A 12,644-nucleotide genomic window follows, 5' to 3' on the forward strand; every position below is an offset into this window, starting at 1 on the left:
GAACATATAATCACATAATCAATCAAAGCATCAAAACTCATATATATCACATAGAAGCACATAACAAAACAATAGCAAGAACGTATGTGATTTACTCGAGAATAATAGCTATCTCGAGGGTTCTATCCCATCTGGATAGCTGTCATTTATACCTTTCGATGTCGAGTCTGAAAGTATTTTAAATCTGTAAATACAATCAACAACAACATGTCAAAATCTGCTCAGCTTCTAAACTTCATTTCAAATACAATACTAGCAAACCTTGCTTCAACTCCTTCTCGGTTCGAATCGGGATTCTCGAATCGTCAATCTTCGAATGAAAGCTGAGAAATAACATATCGAATAACTAACAATATCAGATGCAACTCAACCATACTCCTTTTAATCAATAATATCAAAGTCTTGACATTTTGCGAATTGACGGCGTAACGGCTACAAACCGGCAATCCAAACAATATCACAATCGATCCAACAATCCATATAACTCATTATCTCTAACATATCATCACACATAACTCGAAAATCATCATAATCAGATAGGTTAGGGTTCGAATTTTGCTTCATAAAATCATATAAAATCCGAACGATAGTCTTTTTTCCGAACCGTCTGCGAATACGTAATCGGTACAGCTCATAAATGCTTATATTTTAAAATCATAAATTTCCATCTTCAACATAAAAATAAAGTCTGATAAAGATGAATGAAACTTGTACCAAAACGAAGGTCTCGGAGCGGTGATCGCAGATATATATTTATCTGGAATTTCTGACAACCGGAGCGCGAGTTATCGAAGCTTTTCCGGATCAAAAATGGAGTTTGGAGGGTTTCAGCCGATTTTCTGCCTTCTTGTCTGATGCTTCACGTGAGAATGATATATATTAAGTGCAAGTTGAGATAAATATAGCCAAATTGCAGTTTAGTCTCTGAATTTTTGGCTATTTGCAATTCAGTCCCCGGAAAAGCGATTTAATTCAATTTCAACCCTTTTCAATTTAAGAATATTAGAATTTAATTCTAAACTCTAAATATTCTCAAATTAAATATTCTCGAATTAAAATTAAATAATCCCGGGCCTTACACTAGTCCAGCCTTACCATCTCTTCCCATCATGAGCAAAGAATCAAGCTTGGTTGTGCTTGAATTGAATTTAGACAGTGTAGCCTTAGCTTTCATGAGTTCATCCTTAACCTTACACAATTCCAGGTCCTTCTTACTCAACACTACTTCAAGTCTTGACATAGAAGCCTTCAAATCAGCATTCTCCTTTGAGAGAAAAGTGTTCTTCTTATTCCGTTCAACCCAGTCAGCATATAACTCTTCATATTGCATTCGCACATCTTCAAGAGACATTCTTTCATCACCTGCATCAGTATTACACACATTATCAGTAGTAAAAGAATTTAAACATACTGACCTTTGGGAGATGTTGCGGCCAGGTGTGGCAACACCTAAAGGATTGACTTGCATAAGCTTCTTTCTTTCCATCAAAGCTGTCAGGGATGTGTGGCTTTCTTCTTCATTCTGTTCTTTACCTTCTTCAGAATATTCACCACCCAAAGATGTGCTCATTCCTTTACGAAGCCTGTTTGCACATTCATTGGCAAAATGACCATAGCCTTGACATTCATGACATTGCACCATGTCAATCTTCTTTGCAGTAGGCTTTTTATTTTCTTCCAGCATAAGTAGAGGCTTTTGAGAATCAGGAAACTTCCTTGATGATTGATCAGGCCCGCCTATTTTCAAAGTTTTGTTAGCAGCCGGAAAAAATGGAGCTTTGAGTTTCTGATCGGTCTTCTTTGTCTCCCTCATCTTCTTCAGATAATCACCAAACTTCTTTGTGATGAGTGACAACGAGTCATCTCCCAAATCCGATTCAAAAACTTCTTGAGGTTTGAAGAATGAGTTTGCTGTTGTTGACTCCATAATATTCCTGAAAAAATAATCCAGAATCAGCTCTTAGTGTATCAAGAGTAGGCTCTGATACCACTTGTAAGGGATATCATGGTTCATAAAAATTATCAGAATCAGATGTTGTCTCTAGGTGTTGACAATATCCTACACAACATGCAGCGAAAATATTAAAACGTGAATAGTAACAGCAAACTAACAGTAAACCAACAATAAAAATAATCAAGAGTAAATATGCACAAATACTAAAGTAATAAAAAGTTGCACATACAAATATATTCAGATGTTGTCACTAGGTGTTGACAACATCTTCAATAACACCTTGATTACCATGCATCAAAATTTTTGAAAGCATAAATAAAATAGATAAGCAACCAAACAAATCAGACTCAAATATTTAAGCAAGAGTATAAAATACTCTTGCAGCGCCTCAGGGCAAAACTTTCACTAGAAAATAATCAAAGAGTTTTACAAACCCTAAAACTAGTGAATTATTGTAAAAATCAATTTTCTCAAAGCATGTGAGAAAATAAAGAATAAATAAAAACAACTCCCTTAAAAGTCTACTGAAAGTAGAACAATAAAACCGAATAAGGAGTTGGTTCTGATTGCCGAAATATGAGAACAACAAAAGGTCTTTCGACCAACACTTTTGCAAGTGTAAAGTACTCCAAGTGTTCTGGAAAAACTTCACGGCAATACAGAAACGCAACAACCACTGTTGTGCTATCTTCGATCTTCTTCTTCAATTCAGAGCTCTTGATTTCTCGTGAATGTATCTCTGAATTGTCTATATGAAGCCCTGTGGTGCGCTCTCTTTATCTCGCTCAAACTCTATATTTCTGCACACCACGTTCTGCACGATCTGCTCTCCTATTTATTCAATGTGAAGGACACCCAATTAAGCTTGAACAATCTTATCTCCAATAAACCTTGATCTTCTTTCCTTTCAAACTCGAACCAATCTACAAAGATAAAAAAAAATAAAGATAAGTTAGGAGATACAGATATATTATGATAAGTGAATAATATCTCCTACAAAATAATCAAGTAAATATATAAATATTTAAACTCTTTCAAATATAGGAAATATCATTCTATAATCCAATCAACCATATTTTAAATCTAGAAATATTATATTATCTCAATTCAAATCAAAATTATTCCTAGTTTAAAATATATCAAGCATATAGATAAGAAACACAATATTAACTATCAATCCTAGAAAGACAAAACACAATATTATAATCTTTCAAAACATCCTTTCAATTTGAATTAATTTATGACTATAGGAATTTCATTCTTTTTTTGGATAAAATAATTTATTTTTTTAAAAAAATTTCTAACATAAATTCAAGAAAACCAATTGAAAAGTTTAATCAATGAACAAAACCACAGCTCATAATTGATTTCTCTTCACTTCACACCATAATTTATTCCAACTTGAACAACACATTTCCTCGAATATTCATTACAAGTTGAAGATAAAGCTTTTAGCACATAACTTCCATCTCTAATATCACAAACAACCAGCATTAACTATAACTATCAAGGGTGGAGTTCGTTTCACAAGTTTTGGCTATCTGATATCTTCATCCTCTTCACATCGTACGCAGGGACGTTTACGTCGCTTATGTTGCTGCCAGATAGCCCAGCTTGCTGTTCTTGAACCTGCACAAGAATAATACTCCCTCAGAAACTATCTTCATCGTCCAAGAAACTCTAGAATTTTCGATTCTGTATCCCGTTGGTGCATTTTTCTTCCATGTGTTATAATGTGAAATAGGATTTCTACACATTCATGAAGTTTATGACCAATGCAGTTCCAGGTAATTTAACACCATAAAGATATATATTCATGCCACTTACATTTTCATCTGGAACAACTGCATATCTCTCTGTCGGAGAAACCGAAGATTTTTCTGATGAGAGAGCTTAATTTGGTTACTACAAGATTATGAAATGGATGAAAAGATAATGTACTGTGAGATACAAAACAGGAAGTGCTTAAGGCACCTGATGATGCGTCAACTTTTGAGACTTCGAAGTGTTGTCCACTTGATCCATCTCTACTCAAGGCCACTATAATTTTAGGAGCATTTCTACAAATTTCATATGGTAGCTATGAATTTCAAGAGTAAGCAATGGAACATGAATAAACAGAAGGGAGGGTGATATGATATTACAAGTCAACAGTGTCGCCATGGCCGAGTTGACCATTAGTACCCCTTCCCCAGGAGAAGACATTTTGCCTTTCAGTGACAGCAAGGGTATGCCTCCAACCGCACGAGATTTTCTCAACTTTCTGCAATGATCAAGTAGGATAGGAGAAGCTAACAAAAAGAGAATTCGACGTAAAGCTTCACTGTTGAAAGAGTTCCGGAAAATGGCAAGGTGAAAAGTTGAACCAGTCAAAATTGAAGGAATTGAGGCTAGAAATGAATACATGCCTGATCAAGTGGAAATGTGATTTGTACCGGTGAGCAATGATCTATATTGTCGCCAACGCCAAGTTGTCCGAACTGTGAGGCAAAGAAGTGCAGACATTTAAAATGGTTCCAAAGACCATGAAAGTTCAGGTATTACGCGAGGCATACTATTAAAAACAGAGAAGTCAGTAATGCAAATAGTTCTTTGAAGTTGGAGTGACATGATAATGTTCTGGCAACATAGAAACGAACTAGATGTCCGACCTTATTCCAACCCCAACCGTAGAGTTTTCCATCTGTTGTCAGTGCCATGGTATGCCTCCAACCTCCCGATATCTGAAAAGATAACAGCCACCAGGGAAACACATAAACAAGAGTATAACAAAGAACATCCACCAGTTGTAGTTACACAGTCCTTGAGCTTTGTTGGAAATGAGTCCATTTAAAAAGCCTATAAAAAACAGTTTGTTTCAACTTAACAAAACGACCAAGAAATGCGAGGAGTTTACAAGGATCCACAGTGGCTCGTTCCGGTTTACATTAGGTTGAACGCAACCAAAACAAATAAATAAAAGGTTTTCTGCTTCCTAAATTATGGCAGAGAGAAAGCTTACTTGAGAAATACAATTTCCACCCAAGGATTCCAGCCTATGAGGGATTAAATGATCCTCAAAATCCCCATGTCCAAGTTGTCCATATTTGCTCCATCCATAAGTAAACAAACTACCAGAAGAGGAGACTGATATAGTATGCCGCCATCCGCATGCCACCAAAACCATCTTTTCACCCTGCAACATGGTACTACTATAATGGTAACGGAAAGGCACTCAACTAAACTTAGAATTAGCAATGAAATTTGACCCATGATTAGCGACTATATGGGTAGACCCCCTTTTAATGATGAGCAAAGGAGATTTCTTTGCGCATGCAATTATGTCTCAGACACTTTTCTTTTTCAGCACAACATATGAATCTCACACAACTTTGATGAGCTTGTCCAGTATTTATTCTTACAACAAGTTACTAGGGTCTAGGAAGGACAAATTATCGAAGTCTACAAGACTTTCAGGAACAAAATATATGGTACCATAGTTCCAAGCTTCCTTGTGACAAACATGCACATGTCAGACCTTATTTCCTCTGCTAGTTCACTTCCTTGCAGTAATAGCCTTCTTCGTGAAGCAAAAACTCAGAAACTGGGAGATTTTTAAAGTATGCCCTTTTCTGACCTTCTAACATTGTGCACGAATAGGACTAAGACATTAAGGCAACATCTAATTAAGAATCAAGTTAGTGAGAACTGGTTTTTCTCAACTTGCGCATTCTCATACTCTTTACGCATTAAACAGTGAGAATATGTAGATACATAGATATTATGATACCAGAATGAAAAAATTATGGCAATTTACTCATATATTAATAAGAGCAGTAAAATACCTCCACAGATGAAACTATCCCTGGTACTAAACGGTCATCTCTATCACCTAATCCCAAATTACCGTATCGACCCCAACCCCAGCCATAAAGCTCACCATCTTCTGTTACTGCAGCTGTATGTTCAGCACCAGCAGCAACCATTTTAATAGATATTCCCTACAAAATGCGAAAAACTTTTGTTTTATCTGTAAATGGATTAATCAAAAGTTTGCAACATTAAATACATTAATGTGGTTCTTCCCAAGATATAGTTTGAAAGAAATATTAGGAAGGGAAAAGAATACATATATGCACCGAGTTCTAAGATTATGGTGCATTTTTTGTTAAGAGGACCAACAAAGGAGAGACAAAGAATTCCATTCCGTAATTAATACATAATACTATTTAACTAACAATACCTGGAAAGCTTCAATCTTCCTGGGTACAAGTGAATCCTCTGTGTTCCCAAGCCCCAGTTGACCATTTTGATTCCTTCCCCAACTGCAGTTAAGTGGAAGTAAGATCCAAGTGCAAAACTAAGATATACATAAATCTTCCTAGGATAAGTACTTTAAACTGCACATGGCGAAAGTTTTGCAAATCATATCACAATCCTTGAATATATAATATTTTCATATGTTGCTTGCTGGAATAATTTAATATATGACTTACCATGCCATGGAATCGTCTGTATCTCACTCAAACCTTTAACCATTGCCCAAAAAAATATTCCCCTCTTGGTAGATTCATAGTTTTAGAAGAGCAAAGTGGGACAAGCATTTGCTTCCAAATTTTTACAAAGTAAAAGAAAGATTTTCTTTGAAAGGAGTATAAGAAGCATTATCATCAGCTATAGAAATTCTAGCTTTGTCATCTCATCCAGGACAAAAGCAGCTCCTGTATAGGGAATTGAGCATCTTTTACTATCATAGAGATAGTGATACTAACAATAGATTTTCTGCGGTTATTTGTAACTCATCAAGATTTATGAATAAAGCTTTCTGAAATTCCGGATTCTTATCTAAGCTCATAAGAGTATGAACGTGAAAATGCAGAGAGTCCACAGCATTGGAAACCAACCTCTGAACCTCGCCTTCCATTGTCACAGCCAAACAATGGCTGTCCCCACAAGCAATTTGCTTGATCTGTAGGCCTTGTAAGGCTTTGATTGGTTGAGGAGAAAACAAATCACTCGAGTTTCCATGGCCTAACCTTCCAAAATCACCCCTACATTTTTGGTATAGTGAACCAATATTAATGCAATGATTTAAGATAGTTTAGAAGCATTCTAACTCCCAAGAAACCAAAGATTGTGCATTTGAAAGGAAAGAAAGCTTGCTAACATCATTAATAGTTGACGACTAAGTTCTGTTGCAGGTGAAAACTAAAAGACAACACTCTTGCACAAGTCAAAACATCATTTAAACACAAATATTTTGCAACAGAAGACATACCATCCCCAGCTATGTACTTGTGTTTGTGACTCCGAGTAAGCAGTCGTATGGTCAGCTCCACAAGACACAGACACGATTTCCTTACCATCCAATCCAATCAAGTGAGTAGGCGAAAACCGATCATCTGCATCTCCATGCCCTAATTGTCCATCTTCACCTCTTCCCCAAGAACAAACAGCATTACCAGCTGCAACATATGAATAAAATAATTAATTCACTGCATTCAGCCCCTACCATCAAGATTGTCAATTTAAGGCAACACAGAACTATAACTAAGTTTCTCATCACTTCCCAGTCCCATGAAGCGAATTCAACAGATATGAACAGCATGAAAAATGCTCACCAACTATTAGCAACTAAGTTCACAAGTGATCCCCCAAAGTTATTTTCACTAGGATTACAATAAACAGATCAAATCCAGGATTAGACAAAGAAACCAACTCCTACACCCCCTAAGCCATTTTATCAGCTTCATTTTTTAACTTTTCTAGTCCGCCTCCTTTGTTCCTAATATCAAGAAATTCAACATGTTCGAAATGTTCATCCTGAACTTCACAAGCACACAGGGAAAATAATTCCGGCACACTTGAAATTTGCCATACATGTCACTTGCTTTGGATTTTCGGAACACAGTTAATATAAATGCAATTACAGGTAACCGAGTCTCAGAATAAATTGTCAAATGCATGCATATAAATCAAATATTTTGTCAGTAATGTAATCATAAATCAAGAAAGAAGTACTTATGATTGAGTCAATCTAAGAAAATACTATAAAAATCCAACAAAAAGATTGGAATCTTATAACCATTATAAATAAGATTATACCATTTTAAAGTGTATTGTATATCATCAAAATCCAACAAGTTGCAAAGTTTTTAATTAAAAATAAGCTATAGCCAATCACTCTCCTCGAAATTCACCCCCGGTCCAAGAAACAAGAAGCAGCATTAAACTCCTATTTGTACCCCCAATATTTGTCAAAACATAGGCACCAGCTAGTCAAGGAAATATCCAAGCAAGAATGCATCATCGACCCCACATAAAATTAAGCAAGTGTAAACTGCATTAAGTGGAGTACCCCAGTCCACGAAGAAAATATCTATGAATTAAATAAGCACTTACATCAAATCAAAGTCTTATCTTATATTAAAGAACAAATAAATGAATTGCCAATGTTCAAACCAAGATTAATTGCAGACACAAACCTATGTACCACGATTTGCCAAGTACAAGCAAGTGGGGACCGAACCGGCCGATTTGTCGACTGGTTGCCCCCTTAACTGTGCAAAAATACTAACAAATTCTAGACAGAAATGTTTCAAATACATTTTGAACATGAACCCAGGCCAAGATTCTTACTTTTTTCACTGATTCAAAAAATGGATTCAACCCCTGTTGACATGGATCATCTGCAGAATCTTACAAGATACTTGACCAAGAAATGGTAACCATTTACAAAACAAGTCGCCCCTGATTTTCCCCCCATAAAGCACAAACTTTAACCCAAAATATACCAAAAGACAGCTCATTTCCTGGTCTTACGTTACGTATGAAACATAGACATAAACTTACCGAGTACAGCAACAGAGTGACTTGCGCCAGCAGAGATGAGAAGAACCCCACGAATCGGGCCAGAAATATCCTCATTCCCAGAACTACCGCCACTATGCATTTGCCCTTCTGCCATTTCTCCAAAACGCAAACTTTCAAGATTTTTTTTGTGGGTCTTTCTCGGTTTCTTCAGTGAAAACAATTTCTTGGGATCTTTGGGTCGAAGCTATTTTTTTTTCTCCAACTTCCAAGCAAGAAAGTCAAAGAAAGTGGGAAGAAAGAAAGTGCTTAGAAGTGATGAAGTCAGGATTTTGACAGTGAATATTGAAAACGAAAGAGATAACAGAGGAAGAAGAGTGTGGTATAAGAGTATTTATAGTGAAGACTGATAGTGATTGAATGAATGCATGTGTCCCCAGCATGTATCTGTTTTCAAATTTGGCGTGAAACATATTTTTTTTAAGAGATATGCTTGTGTCCGCGGGTTCATTTCTTACCTTTATAAAGGTTACCACATGATAGATACAAGAGTTCTTATTCATCAATATATGTTGAGTTATTAAAAAATAATTAATCTCATATTTATTGGTAAATGTACATCGTTAAATCTATATCAAAGCATATATCTGTATAGGTAGGATCTAACTTACCGTGTTCGCCCATATTTGTATATTAATTTCTGGGTAATAAAAATTTTAATATAAAAATTTTGTAAAATTTCATGATATATTAAATATAAAAATTAATGATAATAACAAAATCTCAGTATATAATTAATGTAAATTTCGATATAAAGTATATCGGATTTTTTTAAATAGTATAACATTATTTGTTACATTATCATTTACTTTTGGTTTTGACTTGAGCTTTGGGCTTAATCTTTGCATGACATAGGCTCGACTAACACATTAATGTAATATTTGGAAACTTTTTTTAAAATTATTCTCAGTTTTTTTTTACTTTGAAAAAATGAAAATTATTTTTTTAAAGCATTTATATACATTACCTGAATGATTTTGAATTTGATTTTGCGGTTTCTTATTTTAGATATGAATGGAATAATTCCTTCTTTTTTATTTTAATAATATGAATGGAATAATTCTTGCCTATGAATCAAATTGGAACATTTATAAAGAGTAACATTTTATAAGAGTATTGAACTGTATTATTTTAATCTCTTTTTAAAATTTTTTTTTTGTCAATTTATATATTGTCCCAGATGAAATTCATAGTTACTTTTCTTCGATGTGTATTAGATAAATTCAAGCTAATGTAATAACTTATAAAATACGCTAGTCATGTAAATTGTACCAGACAGAATTTGTGCGACAGGCTGTCTCGAGAAATTTTTGATAGGAAAATTGAACGCTGGAGCATTAATCAAACAATCACATACTTCATCAACTCGAACATGCTTCATAAGTTATTTATTGTCATTTCTTCGTTTTACCGCTGTCTTTTGTTGGTTACGTTTTATTAATATAATTTTATTTTAATAATGAATATTTAATATTTACAATCCATAATTTTTAATTTATAGCTATTTGAAATATATATATATATATGTGTGTGTAAGTATATTGTAGTTAGCATGTGAGACTAATAGTTAACATATACCGTCAAAAAAAAAATAGTTAACATACTTGCTTTGAAAAAACTAAATATGTATCATTTTGAAAAAACAAATATCGAGACGAAGATATAATAAAAGATCTAATTTTTATACCAAAAAAAAAACCTATTGATTTGTTATTTTAAAAATTGTCTTTGTTAAAAATTAAGAAATTTTAACTGTATCTTTGACCGTATAAACAATGTGTTCAGAAACTGTAAATAAAATAATAGAGATTAAAAAAAAACTGTAAATAATTAAGAGCAAATTGGTGATAAATCCCCAAACCCAAACTTGACTTAGCCCTAACTCCCTACCCATAAGATTTTTTGCAATAGCTCCCTAGGACCACAAAACTTGAATATTTAATTGTTTAATTTTTGTACTGGATTTATGTTTTTTTATACTTAAAATCTAAAGACTTTATGCTAAAACCTGAAGATTTTGTGCTTATTCATGGTACAAAGAATTATCCGTAAAAATGGTATCAAAGTCTTAGGTTAATTATTCAGACATAATATTATTCGATAATTCATGCTTTTCTTTGTTGAGAAGAAGATTTTTTTAAAAAAAAAGATGACTTCAAACGAAGGTTTGAATCAAGAGGATTTTATTCATATGAAATCCTATAAACAAGTTAATCTATTCACAATAGATTACTTACAACAGGTTGTGATTAATGCTCTTAATTTTGAAGAGATAAAGAAAAATGATTTCTAACTCTCTATTTTTAGAGATTACCCCAGATTCCTCTAAACTCTCCGGAGATCTTAGAGAAATTCAAAAGACGGTACAATATTACAGCAATCAGCTGTATGAAATATCTCGGCAAATTGAAGAAATCCTTAAGAAACAAGAAGAAATTCTTGGAAACCTAAAAGATCTTCAAAATAAAATCATAAATCTAGAACACACTTCGGGTTTTAGAAAAAGAAATACAGGAGGAAGGTTACCACTCTCATTTGGTACCGAACCTTTGTTACATCAGAAAGGTAAAACCAAAATGGTCCAAAAACCTTTAACCAATGATGAAATGATGATTAATCTTATAAAAGCAGTATCAGAGAAAAACACTATCTGATGACTACTTTAGAAAGATTAAAATCTTGAGGATCTACAAGATCTTGCGGATTCTTTTGCGAATCTCAAAGTAGTAAATCTAAAAATGAATTTCCCTGAGGGTGAACAACCCATAGGAAATCCCCCAAGATATGTGGTTAAAACAGAAGAACCACATAGTGAGTTCCAGGTTGGAGAAAATTCACATCCAGCAGGAACCAGATCAAGAAGGAGTAAAATCTCACTCCATCAAACTCCTTACGAAAAAACTGTTTTAGATCTTCTTACGGGGTTATGTTAAACCTTGATGTTTTGGACTTCAAAAACAAAGAAGATCTTATAGATGATTGGACGTCAGCTATGAGAATAGCAACAGGGACATTAGATCTCAATAAAGAAGGATTCATTAAACTTCTAGAAATGAGTCTAATGGGATCTGTTAAGATCGCATGGGAGATGACTATGCCAGAAACTAAGGAATCAATCTTAGCAGGAGAATTCCTCAGCGAGATTGGAGAAAAAATGGTCACCCTATTTAAAGCACAATTCATAGGGGTAGACTATTTCAATAATCAAGATACAGAGAAAAAGAGAAGATATACTCAAGCTCTTTATAGCCTCGAGTTACATGATATCTGCTTAGTTGATGAATACATTATGTTATTCACTAAATACAGATGGAATTCGGGAGTCGAGGAAAATATAGTTATTCAGCTATTTTTTTCAAAAATGTTAAGTTCTTGGAGAGAAATGCTGATTAAAGAATATGTTCCAGACAATCTTGATACATTGGCAAGACGTGCCTCCTTTTTTAAAGGAAAATTAGCAGAATAGTGCCATATGGCAGCATTACAGAAGAACTACAAGAAAATAAGGGGTATAGATAAGCGTACACCTTTGTGTTGTAGAGAAAATGATCTTCCAACGATCATTGGAAACAGATCACAAGGATTTAAAAGGAAGAAATTCAGAAATAATCCCTATAATAAAAGAATGAAAAGTTCTTGGAAACCAAGAACATTTTGGTCCAAACAAAAGGCCAGATCCTATAGATCAGGTAGAAGAAGTGAACCTATAAGAACATCCCCAGCAACAGGCTCATCACAAAGCAGGGGAAGAACACCATCAAGAAGAACTTTCAAAAGAACTCATACAAGAGCAAGTAAAAGTTTCAAGGATTGCAACTGCTGGACATGTGGAGCAAGAGGA

The 12,644-nt window shown here is 34.3% G+C and overlaps 1 protein-coding gene across 2 annotated transcripts; it reads right to left on the reverse strand.

Moving 5' to 3' along the window:
• Nucleotides 1-3,295: 3,295 nt before the first annotated feature.
• Nucleotides 3,296-9,149, reverse strand: LOC140882675 (ultraviolet-B receptor UVR8-like). 2 transcript variants are annotated; one of them, XM_073288815.1, is made up of 12 exons: nucleotides 8,786-9,149; nucleotides 7,212-7,398; nucleotides 6,838-6,984; nucleotides 6,177-6,258; nucleotides 5,779-5,934; nucleotides 4,956-5,129; nucleotides 4,606-4,677; nucleotides 4,359-4,434; nucleotides 4,099-4,213; nucleotides 3,929-4,014; nucleotides 3,782-3,834; nucleotides 3,296-3,583 (listed from the first exon to the last, which is right to left on the reverse strand). In XM_073288815.1, exons 1-12 carry the CDS (start codon nucleotides 8,898-8,900, stop codon nucleotides 3,479-3,481), a joined length of 1,368 nt encoding a protein of 455 aa, XP_073144916.1. In that variant the 5' UTR covers nucleotides 8,901-9,149; the 3' UTR covers nucleotides 3,296-3,478. The 2 variants fall into 2 exon arrangements, with proteins under 2 accessions (XP_073144916.1, XP_073144915.1); XM_073288814.1 differs by having other exon boundaries at nucleotides 4,099-4,217; nucleotides 4,363-4,434; nucleotides 8,786-9,144.
• Between the last annotated feature and the right edge of the window lie 3,495 nt (nucleotides 9,150-12,644).

The sequence above is a fragment of the Henckelia pumila genome, chromosome 2 (assembly GCF_033568475.1).
Source record: "Henckelia pumila isolate YLH828 chromosome 2, ASM3356847v2, whole genome shotgun sequence".
NCBI lineage: Eukaryota > Viridiplantae > Streptophyta > Magnoliopsida > Lamiales > Gesneriaceae > Henckelia > Henckelia pumila.

Bases quoted from the DNA above. Each gene is read 5' to 3' on its own strand.
- LOC140882675 (XM_073288815.1), bottom strand. From the start codon at position 8,900: ATGGCAGAAGGGCAAATGCATAGTGGCGGTAGTTCTGGGAATGAGGAT. The intron at 5,935-6,176 runs GTATTGTTAGTT...CGCATTTTGTAG, and splicing joins GGAAGATTGAAGCTTTCCAG to GGAATATCTATTAAAATGGT. The intron at 3,584-3,781 runs GTAAGTGGCATG...ATTCTTGTGCAG, and splicing joins CAGTTGTTCCAGATGAAAAT to GTTCAAGAACAGCAAGCTGG.